Source organism: Lissotriton helveticus, chromosome 5_1 (assembly GCF_964261635.1).
Source record: "Lissotriton helveticus chromosome 5_1, aLisHel1.1, whole genome shotgun sequence".
In the NCBI taxonomy this organism is placed as follows: Eukaryota; Metazoa; Chordata; class Amphibia; order Caudata; family Salamandridae; genus Lissotriton; species Lissotriton helveticus.
The window spans coordinates 1,558,148,920-1,558,171,092 of NC_136065.1; the positions used below are offsets into that span (position 1 = coordinate 1,558,148,920).

Below are 22,173 nucleotides of genomic sequence, written 5' to 3' on the forward strand. Positions count from 1 at the left end.
TGTAGCCCGCCTTCCTTAAAGGAAAACTGGATGCATTTAAAAAGAGAAAGAAAACTTTGCAGTTTAACTTTTTCATAGTAGGTAGTGGCACAGTCGCAAAACATTCATACATTCCATTCAGATTTGGTAGGGATGCCCTTAACACGCCCCTTTCAAATACTGAATCGTAAACACAAATTGCAATTTGGTAACTTGTTACCAAAATGCAATGTGTGTTTTGTACATATGTAAAAGCATTTTTGTGGTCGGAAACCTCCTGTACAAGTGGGTGCATATCTGTTGCATAACCAGAAAAGGTTTTGGCATATCTGACTAGGTCTCATTTCTACGAGAAGGACTGTCCAATGTGCACCATTGGGGCATAACAAGAACCCATTTATATAATGTTCAGCACGGATAAAATGGGTTTGGCTCACAGCACCTGGACCAATGCTTCTGTGGGGGATGGAGACCTAGACTGCTAAAATCCAGAGACAGACAGGAGAGCCACACATTCTTCCCTTGGGGTAATGCATCTTGTACACTGCACACAGCTGTCACCACATCCAGGCAAGGGAATGATCTCCTGTTAGTGAAGCACAAGTTTTGCCACCTTCAGTCCTGTTCATCGAGCCTCCTGGCACACATTCTGCTTTGGGACGAGGAGTGCAGGCAAGAGGTTACAGTTGCATGTTGCTACTCAAAATATGTTTTTTACTGTATCAAAGAAGTATATGTAAGATTGTAAAAGTTACAGAAATTTAAAAGAACTCAGTATGATCATACCATGAGTCAGTTTAAGGATAAGAGGTCAAACGTGATGCAGAACATATTCCCTTGTGTATCCAGTGCTTAATTTGACCCAGTGGTTTCTGGTGTTTGGCACCCGCACTTAATTGTCAACACCGGCGCTTATGATAGTCTACCACATGGTGACGCTGTTTGTCTAATATAGAGCGGAGCACAGTAACAGTTGGATATTAATTCAATATATCTTAAAATTACTATTACCTGCCTTCCAAGGCATTCTTTAAGCCTTGCGTGCCGGGAATAGTCTGAATTATCACAATTGTAGGGGTTCATGGTTAGTGGTTGTGTAGGTTCTGTCATAGGTGGCGCTGACAGGAGTAGTGGGCTGCTGCAAGCTGCAGTGCCTCCCCACGTGGGCCTTGGCACTTATTTATTCATAAATTGAGCACTGGTGTCAACACATCGAAATAGACACATAATGGGCAAAACTCTTTATTGTAGATTATTAGTAAAAGACATTCATAAACACAGCTTATCAATTCTTCAGCTCTCATTGCGTCGTTGCTCCTTGGATTGTTTGTGAGGCGAATCTGGGGAATGACAGAGCTCCAGTAATATTTCCTACAACGATGTGCTAAAATGTTAAAACCATTGTTTGTTTTACTTGCTTCTCAGACTTTAAACCAATGCTCTGAAAGGTTTTCAGATTTATGTTTCGACATATGTAAAGAAATTGCATGCCAACTATGTAACTATATTACACATTGCACGCTAACAAGAATGTGTAGCATCTGCAGACAGTTCTAGCCAACAACACTTCTCTTTCTTAGGCGTTTGAGGCCATACTTATGATTTTAAAAGTGGCACTACAAGTCCCAGCATGCCCCACTTTGAGAAAGCCATGACGGGCTGGCGGAGTCACACATGACAAGGGACAGCTTCGCAGTAAATATTTAATTTTGTAACTTGTAGTTCTGCATTTACTCTGGAAAATGGAACATCACAAGAATCAGAAGGCGACGAAGAACAAGCACTAGCAAAACCAATAAGTCTCGCCTGTGAGACCATTAACTTTGTCATTGTTTTTGTTAGCCATGCTGTACAGCATCCCGGCTGCTGTGCACTATGGCTAAATAAGGGGTGGAAAGCATATGACTCCGACAGCTGCGCCACTTTGTAGGCACACACACCACAGCCGAGTTGGACTGGCAGATAAATAGAAAGAAACTGCGCGAAAACGTTTCTTGAAGCTTTTTTGGGGGGGGGGAAGGGGGGCACGAAGGGTGCAGGTGGCAGTGAAGCAATGCTGAGGACGGGTGGTGGGCACGAGAAGCAAAAGAACAAGTAGCGCAAAGTAATACTTGAAAAGCAAGCACCGTAAGCCTAGAATGTACCCAATCAAAAGAGATGGTAAGGAGGAACGAACACAAAATTGCAAGCTGGGGAACGAATACGAATGAGCCATAGGCAAAGGAGACTGACAGGAAAGCAAACCAATGAGAAGCAAGGGGCTAGCTCATGTATGTTCTTGGTAATTCTGCAATACACCATGCGCAACCAGTCTGGTAGGCTCGACCGAAACACTAAAGGGGCTTATTTACAAGCCTCTTGCGCCACTTTTAGGTCATTTTTAACATGGGAAAAGTGATGTACGGGTGGCGCAAGGGGCTTGTAAATAAACCCAAAAAGAGTGGGCGAGTTACTCACCTGACAAGAGAGCACGTGAGAAAACAGCTGCACTGACCAGTATTACCACATTTCGTAAATGGAAGATTCCAGGAGGTCGACGACCTGCAGGTGACTGGTGATGACGGGGAATGTCGTCCCAGCCCTCTGCTTAATCACCTGCACCGGGGTGTCGCATCCCTGGAGCAGGTGGAGCAGCCCTGGGCGAGGCCCTGCTCGGGAGGCATGCGGCAGGGCTGGTCTCTCTCCCCGGACCAGTTCCATCCCTCTGCTGCGCTGCATGTCAGGGCAGCCCAGGCCAGCGGTGACACATGCAGTGCGATGCGGAACCACCTGTGCAGCTTCCCGTGCAGGTAGAAGGGCCAGGTGAGCTCCCAGAGCAAAGCGCCTGACAGCCTCGAGGCCCACACAAGACACAAATAGTGCAGCGGGAACCACCGCCTCCCCTGCTGCTCACAGCACAGGTAGCGGGGCCAAGTGAGACTTCTGAGGAAGGCGCCTGCGTGCCTCGAGGCCTCCCCTAGACTAGTTAAAACACACATTCACACGGCAGTGGGACCGGCTGCCTCCCCCGGGCCCCAGCACAGGTAGCAGCCAGGCCAGGTGAGCTTTCTGAGCAAGGAGGCTGCCTGGAGGCGCAGACTAGACCCGACGCACTGCAGCGGCGGCGTCTGCCTGCCCTGCTGCTTTCAGCACAGGCTGCAGGTGTGCTTCATGGGGTGGGAGCCTTCCCTGGGTCCCACCCTACACTCAGAACCGGGCGCTTCCCCTCCCACTTCAGCACAAGAAGCCCCAGGTGCGCTGCCTGCGCGAGGAGCCTGTCCCGTGGCGCACCATAGCGCTGACGCGCGCGCGCCGCACTGGGTGCTTCCAGCAGGCCTATGAGAGCCCCGTGTCAGGGAGCCTGCCCTCTGGCGCAGGAGGATATGTTGATTTCTGCCCCACCGTGGCCTGTTTACCCTGAGTCACTGCCTTATGAACACACAAACAAGGAATGACACCGTGCATCCCGCGGAGCAGGCGGCAGAGAGCTGAGAGGCTCCAAGAGGAAGGGTGGAACCTCTGGGTATCCGTATTCTACTTCACATATCCAAGTCCCCGAATCCACCACTAGCCTGCAGATGGCTGAAGACGTCCCCTGGTTGGATTTGCCAGACAAGTGGACCTACGGGGTCATGCCTGACGGGAGAGTGTTCTTCATCAAGTAAGTCTCATTGAAAAAATACAGTCCATCCTTGTATCTTGTTTAAAAATTGCCCCTTCCTTTTATATTTGCTTTGGTGTTACAATTCTTGTTTCTTTAACTATTTGGAACAGGTGTCTTTTTTTAATTGCAGCGTGTTTTTCCCTTTCACATCTATCTGTATACACATTTTAATTCTGGCTCTGATATGCCTGCGAAGATGACACGTCTAACATGGCATCCAATTTCAAAACGTCATGTATAGAACATCCTTAAATCGCATTATATACAATCATGTACCGTCATCTAACACATACATGGTTTACTTGATATTAGTCCCATATCATATGTGATGCCTAAACCCAGTCATGACTTTTTCATCAAATGCACGTTGTACTCCTGGACATGTAGTTTTGCTTTACAGTAAACACAGGGAGATATAGGACGGAGTGCTGAAACTTTTCAGACACTCACCCCCAGTCACAGATCTGGGTTGAATCCATCATCATTCATTAGCTCACTTTGCCACTTCAGTTCAGACCCAGCCATATGCAAATCAGTCTTGACCCTGTACCTCATGGGAACAGTCCAGCCCGAACTGACAAGCCAGGTCTTCCCTGAACCAGGAACAAGCATCCTGGGATCGGTTTCTGGGTAACTCCCTTCATCAGCCAGGCTACCTTGAATCCAGTCGCAAAGTGAGCAAGGGACCCATGTCTGGGCATACCCTGCCGACTTAGGGCGAACAAAGCAAACCCAAGGAAATGATGAACGGCGTGTTGAATCTTTTCAGACACTCACCCCACAGATCTGGGTTGAATCCATTATCATTCTTTAGCTCACTTTGCCACCTCAGTTTAGACCCAGCTATATGCATTTGTCACCCCGAGTGGGACAGGTATGCCCAGACGTGGCACACGTGCTCTCCATGCCGCTGGAGTCCAGCTATCCTGGCTGATGAGGGCTGAAAGCCAGAAACCGGTCCTAGGATGCTTGATTCCGGTCCAGGGAAGACCTGGCCTGGCAGTTCGGGCTGGACTGTTCCCATTGGACGCAGGGTCAAGACTGATTTGCATATGGCTGGGTCCAAACTGGAATGGAATGGTGAGCAAAAAAACGATGGATTTAGGCCCAGATCTTTGTACTGGGATGAATGCTCCTCAACACCCATTGCACACCAAAGAGATATGGGACCTACTGCACGACCATGCTTTGGACCTGCTCTTTCTCACACAAACATGGCTAAACCTAGCCTCTGCACCAGACATCGCTACAGCCAACCCTGCTGGCTACAAGATGGTGAGGAAAGCACAAGCCCAGAGGGGAAGTCGCCATCCTATTGAAAGATCTCATCAGCTGTACCACCTACAGGGGCAACCCCCACCAGCCATGTGGAACACCTCCCAGTCAACTTCTTCCTGGGCGGAACTCTCATATACAGACCGCCAGGATGCCACAACCGTTTTACCACAACAGACTTAGTTGTACCCTTATGCAACGACTAGAAGGTTTGACTCCAAGATGGCTAATGGCAGAGATGCCATTTTCTGTATTTTTGAAGAATCAACATGCCTGCCTTTGATGCAGATGTAGTCTGTCCTTCCTTAGGTCAAACAATAACAGTAGCCAAAACAGTGTAGTTGAAATTGTCCTGTTTTTACTTTATTTGCTTATAAGAATGCGTCTTAGAGTAGCATCTTCATCCTCATTTGTTATACCAGACATACCTAGATGATATTGGAAATTCCATCTAAGATAACATGTAGCATAAAAGGGCTGCCACTTAACCACTTTCAGGAGAGGTCCTTTGCCTCCGATTCTAGTTCAAGATACTACAAGAAGAATGAAGGCTGAGGTTGCCCCCGAAAATGGGCAAACATTTGGGGACACTGGAATGAAAACGGAGACTCAGTTCTCAGTGCCCTGAAGGATCGGTAGTCTAAAGCATTTTCATTGGGCCATGGTACGGGGGATATGGGAGGATGTAGTATGGTACCAATGGGGGTAGTGTAAGATGTCTATGATAATGAATGCCATTTTCTGGTGCCTATTTATGTTCTATATGTATTTTTATTACTAATAAAAAGACATGTTAAAAAAAGAGATATTAAAAGAAGAGATCTTGACTAACAGAGATGCTGTCGTATATCACTTTCTACTGAAAGCTGATATTGAGCTGCCAAGTCTGGGAGGAGAGGAGCTGGGGCGACGTATGTTTACCCTTCACAGGCATAATAGCTTCCCTGACTTTTGACAACGATAGTGTTTTGCTGGAAACGGGCATGCTGTGTGCTGACTCTCCCTAAGAAACTCTGGATGCAAGTTATACTGCTCTATGCTCTCCTAGCGTATTGTATGGAAGTAGCTTTTAGTGTGTTAGGTTTTTAGATAACATTTCTACCGTGGTTAAAATGTAAACATTATTCAAGTTGTTCACAACATGCATATGTGCTGTTTAAATTATAGCCTGCATAGTTGTTTTAGATGTGTTCAGCAACAGGGCGAGCCCTTTGCAATGAACGCTTTTTAGTTAGTGTCTTTTCTTAGTGCAGTTTGTGTGCAGCATTGAGAAGAATTAAATATGTTTGTTTTCAATCACCATAGTGTCCTTGTTTTAGAGACTGTTCGTAACCCAAAAGCATTGAGAGGGGAGAGGGGTTGGCCTAACGGCTAAGGCGCTCGACCTCGGACCTGGGGATTTGGGTTCGAGTCTCGGTTACGATGCCAAAAAAAACCCCTGTGATTCTGGGCAAATCACTTAATCTCCCCGTGCCCCCTGTGATTCTGGGCAAATCACTTAATCTCCCCGTGCCTAAAATGAAAGTGTGTGTCCTCATGTAACGTAACTGGTGCTATGTAAAGCGCTCTGATAACTGATTCGGTTCTAGTTCGCGCTATATAAAACTCTGCAAAAAAAATAATAATAATTGACACCACTTCAACTGTGTATTGGGTGGGGGTCTGTGCGGCTACAAAAACCTGTCTTTCAAATTTAAGCTTTGCATTGTACTCAGTTCACTTGTCACCTGTGGGTGTGAAAACAAACCTTGTAGGGCTGAGCCAGAGACTTGGTTTATGCAGTAGTACCTAATTATCAACTACAGCACTGTCATCCTCCTCGGAGACCTTAACTTTCCCCTAGAAGACTGCACCAACCTAAACTCCCGGTCCTTTTAAAAACCTAGAAAAACTTGGCATCATCCAGCGTATTACTGTCCCACCCACACCGCCAGATAGCAATTTTCTCAGTTTTCCCATTTTTTTCTCCATCAGCAACATCACATTTGACAAGCCAGCAGCAATGACCTGGACAGACCACACCTTTGTCAATTCCAGCATACCTATTTGCACCATCACAGATCCACCACAACTGGAACTGCCCGCTGGAGCTCGAGCTGGAAAAGCATTTCAGAAGAGTAGTGGGCATCTCCCCACTCCGAGCACTGGCCAGAGAACACCATCGGCTTACTGAAAGCCATCAAAGACCTCAACAACTGGATCACTGCATGTACAGACACCCTGAAACCCTTCAAGAGTTAGAACAAAGGCCAGCTGGTACACAGAGGGGCTCAGGGTAATGAGCACGAATGGAGAAACTGACAAGAAAACCAAGCTAAAGACCTCTTCCCTATGACGTTACCTCTGGCTAAAGGCATCCGCGCATACAAAATCAACATCCTCTACTATGCAGACAACATGCAACTCATACTCTCCCTCTCAGACCTGACCAGCAACACAAGGAACACGTTTAACCCCTGCATGGCTGAAGTCACTAACTGGATGAAAGCCAACTGGCTCAAGGTCAAAAATGACAAGGCAAAAGTAGTGATCTTGAGCAAGAACACCTTCCCATAGGACTCCTGCTGGTGGCTGGCCGAACTTGGTCCCACACCCAGAAACCACCTCAAGAACCTCAGTACAGTTATCAACTGCAAATTGACATGCCCACACAAGTCAATGCTGTCACTACATTCTTCTTCCACACCTTGATGTTTCTAAGAATGATCTTCCAATGACTCCCAAGCAGCACTAGATAAACTGTCACTCACACCTTTATCTCCGGCAATTTGGACTATGGGAACATCCTCTACACCGGGGTCACCAAGCAACTCAATAGAATACTAAAAAACATCCAGAGCTCATCAGCTAGACTCGCCCTTAACCTCCCACACAACGCCTATCACACCACACCCCAGAGAACTACATTGTCTCCATTACACACACCTGATCAAGTCCAGCTCCTCAGACACATTCAAGACAATACACAACTCTGTCCTCACCTACTTGAACAGTCTTATCTCCTTCTACTAATGACCAAGACACCTCCGCTCAGGAGAACGGGCGTTCTCTTGCATTACTCTTAAAGGGTGGAACAAACCTCCCACTTCACACCAGAGCCTTCATCCTCTCCTCTCTTAAATTCTGCAAAAAGCTAAAAAAAAAACCTGGCTTTTCAATTAACAAACCTACGTAGAAGCACACCTCCTTATTGCCCAGTAGCGCTGGAGCAAATAACCACACTTTGCACACCTTTTTGTAATTCTTACCCCTGGTCTTAAAACTGATTGGAAAATCACAGAACCTTCAGAAAGAAACTAAAGGCCCACCACTTCTTCTTTTATCATTCTAAGCTTTATTCCTGGCTTTAACTAATTCAAAGTTCCTTTCTCAGAATAGTACCAGGATGCCATTTCAGGAGCAGAGTGCTTAGAATTATTTTTTCAGTTGTAATGGTGCTTAAAAAAGGTGAAGGGTTTGTGCAGTCAAAGACTTCCTTATTGTAGCTAACATAATATACATACAAGAGTAATTTAGCTAATTACATAACATAGAATATAAAGGTCATGAGGTGCCCAACCAGTTCTCAAGAGACCGGAGAAGCGTGGCTCAGTGGTTAGAGGCGGCAGACCCGGAAGCTGAGATCGGCCGTGGACCAGGGTTCGATTCCCTGCCTCGGCGGGTCTCGAGCTCAAAAATTCCACGGACTCGACAATTCTCGCTCCGGTGCCTACTCGACTCACGGGGTCACACTCTGCGACTCTGGGCAATAGCTTGCTTAATCTCCACTACGGCCCCTCGTGGCGGGATGCCTGGCTTTCACCTTGTGGATACCCTGCCGGGGTATCTCACAGGGGAATACCAGGACGGGTTCCCTAAGCAAGCGCTTAGATACCGGGTCGGTGATTTGCGCTATATAAATACATGTACCGGTATCTGGTCTGGCCCTTAGCCATTGTTGAGGACAATACCTGGGTTCCTAGTCTCTGGGAAAACCATACAGGTGCACAGACAGGAAGTTCCATTTCCCCGTGAAACAAATTGGATTATTATGTGGGAGCAAAGTGACTACCCACCTCATGGAATAATCTCAAGCTTGGTCCGGGTGAACCATTTCAAGTCACTATATGAACCTGAGCTCAGCCCCCTGGTACCACACAGGCTTAACTTAGGGCATTGTTTTAAGTTTTATGCAGAACACAAGCAGTAATAAAGTCAAAATGCCAAGCAATAAAACCCCCAAACTGAATCAGAAAAAATATATTTGGCTAGATGAGTTGACTCCAAAATTACAGTTTACAGTAAAAAATAACGCCACAAAGTGCTAAGCGTCAAAGTGGGCCACTTGGATGTTAAGAGTGGCATTCAGGCACAATTTCAAGTCAACCACAGAGGAGCATAGACTGAACAACTGAACCACATTGGATCCATTGGACCCAGTTGAAAAGATTTACCTTGGCACTTAGCTAAAGAATGGAAGTTGAAAACATTCAGCTGGGCAAGGCAGCAGGCTGTGCCTGAAGAGGGCTCCACGGCTTCAGGTAACCTTTGGACGAAGCCCTAGTGAAGGAGTTGGTTTAGTCAGGAAAAGCTCAAAGTGCGAAAAATGTATTTTATGCCCATTGAAGTCCTCACCGGTTGGATACTGTTAGTGCCTTTGCCTGGTCAAGATTTCTACATTCAGACATAGAGCTTGGAACTCTCTAGTGTGACAAGGCTGTGGGCCAAATGCCTTATCACAGAGATCCAACTGATTTTGATTTGCTGCTGCAGAGAAGCTCCGAGAGGGAGAACCCTGTTTCTTCATCCACGTGGCAATGCACTTCGGGCAGATTTGCTTCACAGGTTGGCCCTGGTACTCTGGAGATCTTAAAGTCCAAAATGTTTTTTAAGTCCCAGGTTTTCTTGGGTGGAAGTAGAATTCCAGCCAGACACAGCCAAGGGTTTCAGAAGCTCAAGAACAGCATGTTGGGATCAGGACTCTCTTCAGTGGAGGCCACCAACAGTGTCCAGGTCAGGTGCAGTTGGTATTGGTCAGCTGGAAGTTGTAGAAAAAGGCCTCTTGTAGTCAAACAAGAGGCCAGCCAACTAACCCTTCAAGTCCACTGTTTTTTAATGGGTACAAGAAGGATGTAGTACAGCCCTTTGGGGTTACTCTCTTGTCACAGATAGCAGGTCAAGTACTTTTTTAATTCCTCAGGTCCAGCAGTGTTCTGAAGATGGTGTCAGGGGATACCTCACTTATGCCTGTCACTAGCTTGTGGCTAGAGGTGACTCCTGGCCCCACCCTAAACAATGAGGTCAAAGTTCCCTGGGGTAACCATATCCACTTTTGCAGCAGTTCATGGCTGTCCTAATGCAAACAATCCCACAGTGGCCCTCTCTAATAAATACCAAAATGGTAAAACCCTTCTCCCTACACGCAGAGCATGTGGGCCCACACAGAGGTGTGGCCAGGGTAATAAGCAGCCCTCCTCTTTGGTAACTAGATCAGTTCCGGGGGAGCTAACCTCTGCAGGTTTGGTGGCTGCCTGACTGAGAGGACAAACTAAAAGACCAGTCCAAGTGTCATCCGACCTCTGCTTGTGACCAGGAAGGCCCCACTGAATAAAGGACATTCCTGGGCACACTCCAGCTGGACGTCCTGCCAAAGCAACAAAAACACCTCCTTACACCCATGCCTTTGACTCTGTCATGGGAACAGTTTTCACACCTCATTCAGGGGTATTCATTAGCTGTGTGACAGTTGGAAGGCTCATGTAAATGAGACTCCAGGAGTTTTAAACAGGAAAAAGGTTACTTTCTATAAGTTAGGTTTCCCTAGGATTTTTTTTAATTAACCACCTTTATTAGGTTGGGCTTTAAATAAATGTTAAAATTAGGGGTGTAGTCCTCTCTCTAGCTTTCCCCTTTCCTGAGACAGCAGACTTAATTTGGTTCCCAGTATCTCTCTATGGGCCAGCTGGCTTTCCTACAGTGACAAATGTGTTTGTGATAGTCACTGTAAGGACAGGTTAGCTTTACATTTCTACATTTTCTACTTTTACATATGAGGCACCCTGCTGGGTAGGCTACAAGGTCTACATAGGGGTGACTTATTAATATTTAAAAGGGACGTTTTGACCTGTCAAAAGGGTTTATTTTGAGAGGTTGAATTGCAGTCTTTACCCTGCTACCTTTCAGACTACACTGGTAGGCCTGAATCCATGTTTGCACTGCCACTGTAGTGGATAGCACAAGAAGAGCTGCAGTCTACTAGTTGCATTTAACTGTCAGGCTTTAAGTGCACTTTGTACCATATACTTATGGGTAAATTAAATCTACCAATTCAGAGTATGCCGATGTTACCATGTTTAAAGGAAGAACACAGTCACTTTAATACTGGTTTGCAGTGGTAAAACCATAAACATAGGGCAGAATATGTGGGTGATGGGTAAGGGGAGGAAATATCGCACAAAAGATGGTAATTTCATACACCCATCTTTCCACTGCCATGGCTGACTGGCATTGAACAAGCCATAGTTTGAAAGGACTACTTTGTTGGAGAACGTTGGATCGGGAAGAATGGTTGGAAAGAGGAGCAGGCCGTGGAGTCAATCCGAAGAAGAAAGTAGGGCGGCCAACCATACAGTTTTTGGGGTTTTTTTCTGCAGGATTGTCCTGTATTAGGGTGGTCGGACCCTCTGACAACACTTGGCTTGGGTAGGCCACCAAATGTCTTGTTTTCTAATAATAATAGGATGGACCCTAGGACTCCAGTCGCAAATTACCTCAACCTTCATGGATGGACCTAGTAGCTCCTGTTTGCCCTGTGGGCCCCCAGATGGGGTCTGGCAATTTGCAGCAACCAGTGTATGATCTGCAAGTTTCAGTTGTAACTGTCTTTAACAGAACAATACATACAGCTTAAACCAGTGTTATCTGCACAATACAATGACAGATACAGTGTTTGTGGGAGTAAATCTTGACACTGTGTCCTTAGATCATTTGAGAGATCTGTGTTTGGAGAGAGCGTGGAATCTGTATCATGTCCAGTGTTCAACACCGAGGATTGGAGATATTTCCATTATTGGGGCTGGGGGAGAGTACAGAAAGGGAGCAGTGCAATACAAAGAAGGATTACAACCTTCTAACTGAACCCCCCTAATTGCACTGTGTGTATTATGTAATGCTGTGTGATTAAAGTACTTTCCTTTAACCCAAAAGATAAGCACTTGGCAGAGCCATACTTTATGGTGTCTGATGATTAAATGTTGACTTCTGATGTCTTACTCCTCCTCCCCACCACACACACTACCTTCCTGATAGCCCTCTGACTGTTCTTCCTCAGACACTGGGAGTCAAGTGTGGAAATGGTGGACTTTACCCAGTTTGCAGAGTTTGCGGCCTCCAGGACACAAGCGACAAACTATCTCAACCAACGCTGTTGGGTCCCAGTCGCCCTGTATGCCAGGAATCTGACACCAGCATAACCATTGTGTAGCATAATGTTCCATCATGGAAGAATCTATACATGACCACAAATATTTGCAAGTCAATCTGAAGTCCCCCTTTCCCCCTTCCATTTATTCTAGCAGAATAGCGTCCTGAAGTTCTTGTGTGGTAAAGTTTCACTACTCTACAACACACGAAGCTTAAATTAGTGCGCTGTCATACAACACTCTACTACTAGTACTATCATAGAACATAACATCCTATGCCGCCATGTCTCGGATCAGAATGCGGGAATAACCATGGAAAGCATTGCCTCTAGGGAGGTGGAGCTTTTATGACAGTACCATGTTTGGCACTCATTTTGATGCTGCTGCTTATAATTATGACTCTGTTGGTAAAAACAAAAATGTAACTGGATCACGAGAGGTTTGAGACAGTGGGTAAACCTGCCATAGGAGGAGCCCCCATACAGATGCTCCAGACAATTCCAGGGAGGCATTCTGAGATTTGAGGAGTTGGTTATACCAATAGCAGCTTTTGTTATCTAAAACTGCCATGTGTAATATGTTAATATTTTTTTATATAAACTGTAAGGTCTTTGTTATTTCGCTTACTATGATCTAATATTGTATCTCCTAATGTACCATGTTGTATACAACCCTGAGTTACAGTAGACGTTGCTAGTCTTGAAGTTCTTCGAAGGAGCCATCCAGTGAGGGATGTTGCTATTCATCTCAGTTCATGCAGATTTCATCAAACAAAGCAACTAGGGCTTTGGGGGAGGGTGGGCCGACCAGCGGGAGGCCTGCCCCTCCCACGTTTTTTTGGGCCGGGGGGCAGTCGGAGCCCAGTGTGCTGGTTGGGCTCCATTGGGCTGGCTTTGGGCTTGCTGGGCTTGAGCTGGGCTATTTTTGGGCTTGGGGGATTTATAACCGGCCATCTTATGTCACGGGCCACCATTTTGTTGGTTTGTGACACGACAGCCGGTCAGGGAGGACATTGGGCATTTTAGCTTTGTCCCGCCCTCCCTCCCTAGAGAATGTTTCCTGTAGCTTGCTTTTCTGTGGGGTCTTGTTGTGGGTAGCCTATTACTTTTTCCGCTAGGTAGTTTTCTTGGGAGCAGGTGCATCGGGCTGAAGTTTGTATTGGGGTTGTCGCTGGAGCAGGTGCTGATGTGGTTCGCTATGTTTCTTTGGAGGCGTTTTTCCTAGGTTATTGGTGGTATAATGATGTATAGCTACAGTTATGAAATAACATAAGAAGTTTACCCAGTTAGGTAGGTGTAGAAAGGTTAGGAAATTGTAAGTTGTGTTTATAATTGTTGCGGGGGAACACGTTTAGGGGAGGGGGTGAGGGAGTAAAGTAGGAAGACAATATTTAGTGAGGTATAGTTTTGTACGGCCCAGACCAAGGGATTTTGTATGTAAGGTGCACCTGTTTCCAATAAAGCGGCCTTTTTCACACCAACAAGCTAGTCTGTGGTCTGTGCTGCCCCCCTTTTTGGCCCAAATTCTGGAGTGCCCACTGTTGTGGACTGTTAGTGACTCAGGACTGTTTTAAAAACACAATGCTTTTTTTCTCTACACTAGACGGCTCCTGTGATTGAAAGGATCATCTCCAAGCCATCTGGTTGGGACTGTTTGGGAATATGTATTGATAAGATTAAGTAGCCATATAACGGAGTTTTCATTAATGTTTGAACAGACAGACTTGGAACAAGATATTTAGACGATTTTGTGAGCTGGTTATCATGCAACTTGACGGGTCCTGGTGATCTTTATGGTATATGGCAGAAGATCACAAAGGCATACTTTCATGAAGAAAAACTAGGGTAGCTATATATGGTGCCCAGTCTGAATCTGGCTAAAAGGGCTCTTTCCAAGGGATGAACAACCAAGGTTAGATAAGACTCCAAAACCCTCGCAGTTGGCAGAAATGCATATTGCCTTATAGCAGATTTTTGCAGCTCCTCTTATAACGTGTCCAAAAAGTTTATTTTGCTCAAGATTTGTTCATTTTAGTAATTGAGTAAGGTTTGCCAAGGACAACGTCTAATAGTTTAATATATTGGCTCCATGGGATTTTATGACCATGGACCAAACTGACATCCGTAGAAGCATCGAGGCTAGTTTTAAGAAGTCATCGACTTAACTAAGTCCCAGTTCCTCACGGACAAAGCCGTGGGGACTATTTGGAGGTAAACCTAGAAAGCGCCTATCTTAGTGTTTTCACTTGACTAGTAGATTAATCACAAGGTAGTGGCCACAGATGTCAGTCCTGTTGTTCAAGGTGTGCAGGCATTTTCTTCTGTATATATCCAATAACGCAGGAATTGACTTATTCTTTATATTTACAGCAAAATGAAACAAAATACCCACTAACTCTCAGAATCTGTCGCCTAAGGGAAAGGCAGCTAAGCTAAGGGGATCCAAAGTCACCCCCAAATACGAAAAGCAACTTACTTTCCCAATTCGTGCCACTTTAATTTGTATTGATCTCATTTTTGGGTTATTGGGCCGCAATTTACACACAAATTAGGCATCATTATATGGCAAACATGAATCTATTAACTCATCAGCTAGAGTGTGTATGTGCAAGGCTTAGGGCCTAGGAAACTAATACTTCATAGGCTAATAATAGCTAACCGAATGTGTAGGATTGTCATATTATTTCAGAAGCAGGTTTGCATCGATCGCACAAACAAAAATAATAAAAACGCAGCAGAGAGGACATTTCCACTTTACTGTCCACAGAGTTGTGCAGTGAGTGACATTACAAGGCCATCTGGGCCAGCAGAAAGCAAATGTGGAAGGAAGCGCTTTTTGATACATTTGCTTGCCCTTCGGACATGCCTCTGACTTGAGGCATGGTTCTTTCTGCACAAGAACTCTCATTACCCTCACCATAGAGTCTCTTTGGGGAGAAAGGTTTAAAGAGGTGTGAGAATTCGGGAGGGGCAGACTTGAAGACTGGTTGCTTGGGGTTACGTGCTTTAAAGCTGTTGTTTATCTGTAGGCCTGGAAGCATGATAGGTTAGTGGGGATAGTATGTAGCTTGGTGTTAAATAGATGGAGAAAATACTGATCACACAGCCAACACAATAGTCATGAGGCTGAAAATATACTACATTGGTGTTAGGAAGTGCTTCTTTAAAAAAAAAGTACAGTGGTCAGAAGTTTTGCTCAGAAGCCCATGGCAAGTGCTTTTGAAAGTCGGAGTATCAGTTACCAAGCCTGCATAGTCTTGATTCCACCACATGCTTCTTTAATCTACCACTAGACACCCCATGCCTCTTTATCTTACTCTCGCATGTGCCCATTTTCTCCCTTAGTTATGATTTTTCTGTCTTTCTTTTCCTCCTTCATTCCCCTTCTGTGTTTTTTCCATTCTTGCTCTGGGTCAAAATCTGATGATGAAAAATGAGTGCTGGTCCACAAAAATTTCTTCTGCTGGCCACACCTGCAACCGCTGGGTCAAGTTAGGCGCTGCCTGTCCTGTCCTCAGTAGACTCCCTCCCTGGCGCTAGTACATTTGGTCCTGTTCCAAGCACTTGTGTCAGCATTCCATTCGATGATGCTGTGGCAAATGCATGCTTTCTTGCACCGCATGATGTGCCTCTAAAGGATGCTGTGAACGCTAGCATCGCAGTAACATACAAATATATCTTCTCTAGTGTATGCCCGGGTGTCCTGGCTGCACCAAAGTGCTCACCATCTCCCTCAACACTGGGCACATTTGGGCACCGAGAAGGTTTGTGAGCACTGTGGTACTCGAGTCTTACGGATATGTTGTCGACAAAAAATCACAGTGTCCTTGTTCTGATACCTGTATATTTTTTCCATGGACGCCAAGTTACTGAAAGCCAGTTAGTTTGTCAGACCGAGAATCCACTCTAATTTCCGTTACTTCTGTTCTACTTGATTTAGTTGTCTTGATTTAGTTGCACCAAGTAATATTCTGTAGCCCCTCTTATCCTCATACACCCTCCTTACACCATCTTAACATTATAATCAACAACATATGGGTCACTTGGATATTGCAGGGAATGCAGCAGTGTTCAAATGTCTCCTAAAGGCTTGCCAGATACTTGTTTTAATCAATGACAGAATTTAGGAGGAGGTGTGATTGTAACACGACACATTATGCTAATGGCTGTAGGTGTTTCCAGCAGCAACACGCTCCTGAAATATGTGTGTGGCAATGAGGAGTGGAAGCAATGTTACTGCTGGTTATTCTTCCAACTGAACAGGCTCTCCCAGACCCGGCGTTAATGGTCCCCAACACTGCTGTTAGTATTGTATTTATTGGTTTGTTCGTGGCCAGCACTGCTGTTAGTATTGTATTTACTGATTTGTTCATGGCCAGCACTGCTGTTAGTATTGTATTTACTGGTTTGTTCGTGGCCAGCACTGCTGTTAGTATTGTATTTACTGGTTTGTTCATGGCCAGCACTGCTGTTAGTATTGTATTTACTGGTTTGTTCATGGCCAGCACTGCTGTTAGTATTGTATTTACTGGTTTGTTCGTGGCCAGCACTGCTGTTAGTATTGTATTTACTGGTTTGTTCGTGGCCAGCACTGCTGTTAGTATTGTATTTACTGGTTTGTTCGTGGCCAGCACTGCTGTTAGTATTGTATTTACTGGTTTGTTCGTGGCCAGCACTGCTGTTAGTATTGTATTTACTGGTTTGTTCATGCCAGCACTGCTGTTAGAATTGTATTTACTGGTTTGTTCATGGCCAGCACTGCTGTTAGTATTGTATTTACTGGTTTGTTCATAGCCAGCACTGCTGTCAGTATTGTATTTACTGGTTTGTTCATGGCCAGCACTGCTGTTAGTATTGTATTTACTGGTTTGTTCATGCCAGCACTGCTGTTAGTATTGTATTTACTGGTTTGTTTGTGGCCAGCACTGCTGTTAGTATTGTATTTACTGGTTTGTTCATGCCAGCACTGCTGTTAGTATTGTATTTACGGGTTTGTTCATGGCCAGCACTGTTGTTGGTATTGTATTTACGGGTTTGTTCATGGCCAGCACTGCTGTTAGTATTGTAGTTACTGGTTTGTTCGTGGCCAGCACTGCTGTTAGTATTGTATTTACTGGTTTGTTCATGGCCAGCACTGCTGTTAGTATTGTATTTACTGGTTTGTTCGTGGCCAGTACTGCTGTCAGTATTGTATTTACTTGTTTGTTCACGGCCAGCAGTGCTGTGAGTATTGTATTTACTGGTTTGTTCGTGGCCAGCACTGCTGTTAGTATTGTAGTTACTGTTATGTTCATGGTCAGCACTTCTGTTAGTATTGTAGTTTCTGGTTTGTTCATGGCCAGCACTGCTGTTAGTATTGTAGTTACTGGTTTGTTCGTGGCCAGTACTGCTGTCAGTATTGTATTTACTTGTTTGTTCATGGCCAGCAGTGCTGTTAGTATTGTATTTACTGGTTTGTTCGTGACCAGCACTGCTGATAGTATTGTAGTTACTGGTATGTTCATGGTCAGCACTTCTGTTAGTATTGTAGTTTCTGGTTTGTTCATGGCCAACACTGCTGTTAGTATTGTATTTACTGGTTTGTTCAAGGCCAGCACTGCTGTTAGTATTGTATTTACTGGTTTGTTCATGGCCAGTATTGCTCGGTGGAATATCTTCCCCCACTGTAAACTGGAAGTCTAATTGATGATGTCTTAAGTTGCTAAACAGGTTTTTCTTAATGGTATTCATATTTAATGTTAATTTCTGACGCGCCCTTCCTTTCAAGTCCACAGTGAGGTTTTGTAGGAGGTATGGATTCCTACGCACAACTATTTCAACATCTAAAAGTCATCATGTACAAGAGACAACATAAGTAAAGACTGACACAAATTATTCTGGGTTTAGGTTGTTTAACAGCTCAACATTACGGAAAATAATGAGGCCTTTATGTATCCGAATTCACATCGCTCACCCAAGTTTAGGTGCTACTGATGGACCTGAAATATCAGGGCTCTGCCGAGCAGACCACTTGGGGAGAGGTACCACAGGATCAACAAACTCGGACTGTTTGCATTGCTGGTGGTCTGTCCATAGAGGCATAATGTTAACAATTAATAACTTCCTTTATTCCTCCTACGAGATAATAGGGGAACTTTAAATGCAGTATCGGAAAGTGAAGTGAGGCCGATGGGGCAAACCTGTCCCACCCAAGTCCCATTACTGTGTACACATCATGCCTCCCTTCCTCACTTCTGTTCTTCCACAGAAACAAGCATTCGTAGTTATTATATTTCAAACAAAAGAGCATTTGAAAGCTTGTCTTTTTTTTAAAATGATTTAGTAGCAATTGGAGTTTGATAATTGAGCGTACCAATGTCATTTTCTGTATCTTACTTCGCAATCCCTGGGTGCCAACAATGCCTGACTTTAAAGAGTTTCGAATGTGCTGAAGTCGGTTTGCTATACAGGACCACTTTGGAGGTTGGATCTATGTCCAGACCTGTGAGAATGTGCTCCCTGCTTGCATGCTATTTTCAGACATTGCTGATGCCCAATCCTAGTTTTCGCTGTCCTGATCATGCACATCACGTCATACTACAGGCGGAAACCAGAGCCAGAAGTCCCAAATTACTCCCTTTTTCTGGACCTCTCAACTGTTGTTGTGGCAGCTGAATCAAGTTGAGGTGACAGTGCTATAAGTGCATTAACCCCAGTGAAGATTGAGCACCAACAAAATCAGACATCCGGCATCCTACATGAATAACACAATATATACCACAGGCACTGTGATGTAAGAAACCACAAACAAAGGTTGAACCAATTATTGGACTCCTACTCATAATCTTACCCATTAAATCCGGTTTTGTAGGATTTAAAACGCACCTAAAGATCCCACTATTTATAGCTAAAGAGACGGTTTACTGAAATAAACCCTACCAATTTCACTACAATTAGTCACCGGAATGGCTTGTTTCGGTGATGAGGATACAGAGCAAGGCAGGGCAGGGCATTGTCTAGGAGGAGTGCAAACTATTAAAGAAAAATAGCCAGAAGTTGTAAACAGTGAACATCAGGCTGGGCATCATTTAAGGACAACTGTGTCAGGACCATCCAGAGGAGCATTCTATCCCAGCCTTGGCCCAGTCCCACCTTGACAATTGTTTTTTTTAATTCCTTTTTTAAGGTTTGGCAATTAAAGGTTTAGTTGTCTTACCAGATGTACTTTCAATACCAATACCTCGAAAGTGGCTTGTGGTCCACCCCTGAGCCAGTGGCTTGGTAGCCATTGGCATTCGTAATTTGGAACCGCCAACAAAACAGCCATTCAGTGTTTGAGGTGTAGGACAGTGTAGGTGTTGACATTTTGTGTGTTTGGGGCCGTAGAGCTTTGTTTGGTCTCTAATTGGGAGCATAAACCAAGCCAAAAGACATCAGCGCACTGAACAGGGTAAAGACTCGGATAAAGCCAACAAGTGATGGGACAGGTAACTGGTTTGTGGACTGTTAATGCATTGTGGAGTAGTTTTCTTTAAAACGGTGAACCTTTTTAACTCTTTCCCAAACTGGGGCTGCATTGGGGAGTTCCTGATTGACACTGGGATGTTGTTCCAGATCGTTGGTGCATGGCTGGGAAAGGCCTTCTGCCTTGCTTTTTCCATTTTTATACTTCTTAGTCTTCATTCTAATGCTGTCCTGACTTTGGCTGTGCCAAGATATTTCCAAGATGGTGAGCTTGTTCACAAGATAAACGGTGGTGATGGTTTTGTAAATGATGCAGCTTCTATTGAAAATGGTGAAAGCCAGCAAGTAGTGCCAATGGAGTCCCTTCAGGATGGGAGTGATGTGATCATATTTCTTCATGCCCTGGATAAAATGCGCTGCATTAGGATGCCCTAAAGAGGTGCCAGGGTGGAGTCTGGAATGCCAAGGAGCAGATCATTATTGCCATCCATATGTAAGAGTTTGAGGGCTTGAACAGGAGTTCTGATCTTTCTTTTTTAAACAAACTGTTTCTCCTTCTTTATAAGAAACTATGGCCATCTTTGTTTTTTCGCAGTGAATACCTTGAGAAGGAGGTTAGTATCCTGGTAGAATTCAAGTGGCTTGGCATTCAATGAAAGTTGGGGTTCAAAGCCACCAATGTTAATGTCTTTGAACCAGTTTGTTTTCTTTCTTGTTTGTTGTTCTTGCCGTGCCTAGGGAGTCCTCAACAGTGTCTCCTTGCAGCCTGTCTCAGGAGCTTGTTTTTAATAATGTTTCCTTTGTTTGTAGGAGCACTGTGAAGTCCATTAAACTACATATACTCTTAATTGCATTTGTAGAATTAGAGAGTGAAAGATATGGCAAATGGGCAAGAGAGAACACAAAAATTAATGATCCAAATTATTCTTTGTTCGGTTTTGGGAATAAAGTTCAATTAGGCTAGTGTTTCACTGTGCTGCAAATTTATTACCACTAGATAAGAGCAAAGTCAGTAGGCAGGGCAATGGTGGAAACAACAGATGGAATGCGGGTTTCCTTGTATGCAAAATGTTGTGAATGAGCACATAAGACCTGTGACAGTTATGCACTGAATACTTAGTCGTTTTATTATCATCACCATTATCTCTGAAATGAATGGTGTGCTTGGATTTTCCCAAGTATCTTCACGTTCTGACTGGCAACGCTTAATTCCTGTTTACACGAAGAAAACCATTGATGGCACTACTTTCTCCTTTCAAGTCACATAATTCTGGAATTATCTACCTGTAAAGAACACTGAGAATCACTTAGTGTTGAGAATGATGGTTCAGACCTGGTTATTCCCAGTGCAATGCAAAAAAGAATCCTCATGAGCTCAATTTCCAGCTACAGACAGACCCTCTAAAATCAAGAAAGAGCTAAATCAGCAGAATCCTTTTCAAAGAACCCCATCCCCAAGGAACCACATCCCGCTACAAACATGGCCCCCAGGCATTCCTCTCAAATAAATAATTGAATGATCATTGCAAAAGCATTAAAAAATTTCCGCTCCTCGAAATATTACCAGACAGACCTAAAGGGCACGTTATCTGGACATTCCACATACCAACGTACCTCATATATAAAAACGAGCGCAAGGTCAAACAATTTCAATAGTTGTCAATATCTATGTAAAACATAGACTGACTGTATCATCTTCCACGGGAAAGTAGAACAATCTAGGATCAAACAAAATGTATCAGCTTAAAACCTTTTTTCTGCTCTTTATACTTACTTTGATTGCATCCTATCGCATTAGCCTTCTCCCCACTACATACCTAGCCTACCCCTACCATATACCTAGCCTACCCCTACCATATACCTAGCCCACCTCCACCACATAACTAAAATTAAACTCCATGACAATGGACCTTGATTTATAGCTAGGGGCTATTATATCTCCAATGTTTTGCATTTCAATGGTTCTCTTCATCCGCTCCATTGTCTAGCTGCCGTGGTTACTCAGATTGTACTCTACTCTGTCACATGCCTGCCTTCCATACTAAGAAACTATTCCTTTAATATATATCCTTTTTTACTACAAACGTTATTGCATTTTCACCTACAGACATGTGCCACTTAAGGCAATATAAAAAAACACAATTGCCAAGCTTCGAGATGAAGAAATTAAAATGATCAAATTCATTTTTGTAACTACAGTACAGAGAGCAGGAATGTTAAATAATATCGACCCGTCATACACATGGCCCTCTTGAATGCAATCCTAATAGTCTATAAACATATTCAGTAGTCCCTCTAACCCCTCCCCCTCCTTGAACTCGACATTGTTATAGTATCCATAGTTATACATACATTGTGTAACTGGGTGGAGATATTCTTGCAGGGATATGACTCGTAGGACCATCTATCCCACCGAGAATGGGTACGTGTGTCT

The 22,173-nt window shown here is 44.4% G+C and overlaps 1 protein-coding gene across 3 annotated transcripts in view; it reads left to right on the forward strand.

Moving 5' to 3' along the window:
- Positions 1–2,788: 2,788 nt before the first annotated feature.
- Positions 2,789–22,173, forward strand: part of PLEKHA6 (pleckstrin homology domain containing A6) — a 687,077-nt gene continuing 667,692 nt past the window's right edge. Inside the window, exon 1 of one of the 3 annotated variants that reach the window (XM_078644647.1) lies at positions 2,789–3,619. In XM_078644647.1, coding sequence (XP_078500773.1) covers positions 3,537–3,619 — 83 coding nt within the window. In that variant the 5' untranslated portion in view covers positions 2,789–3,536. The remainder of the gene's footprint in view (positions 3,620–22,173) is intronic. The other 2 variants (XM_078644649.1, XM_078644650.1) reach the window with 2 other exon arrangements.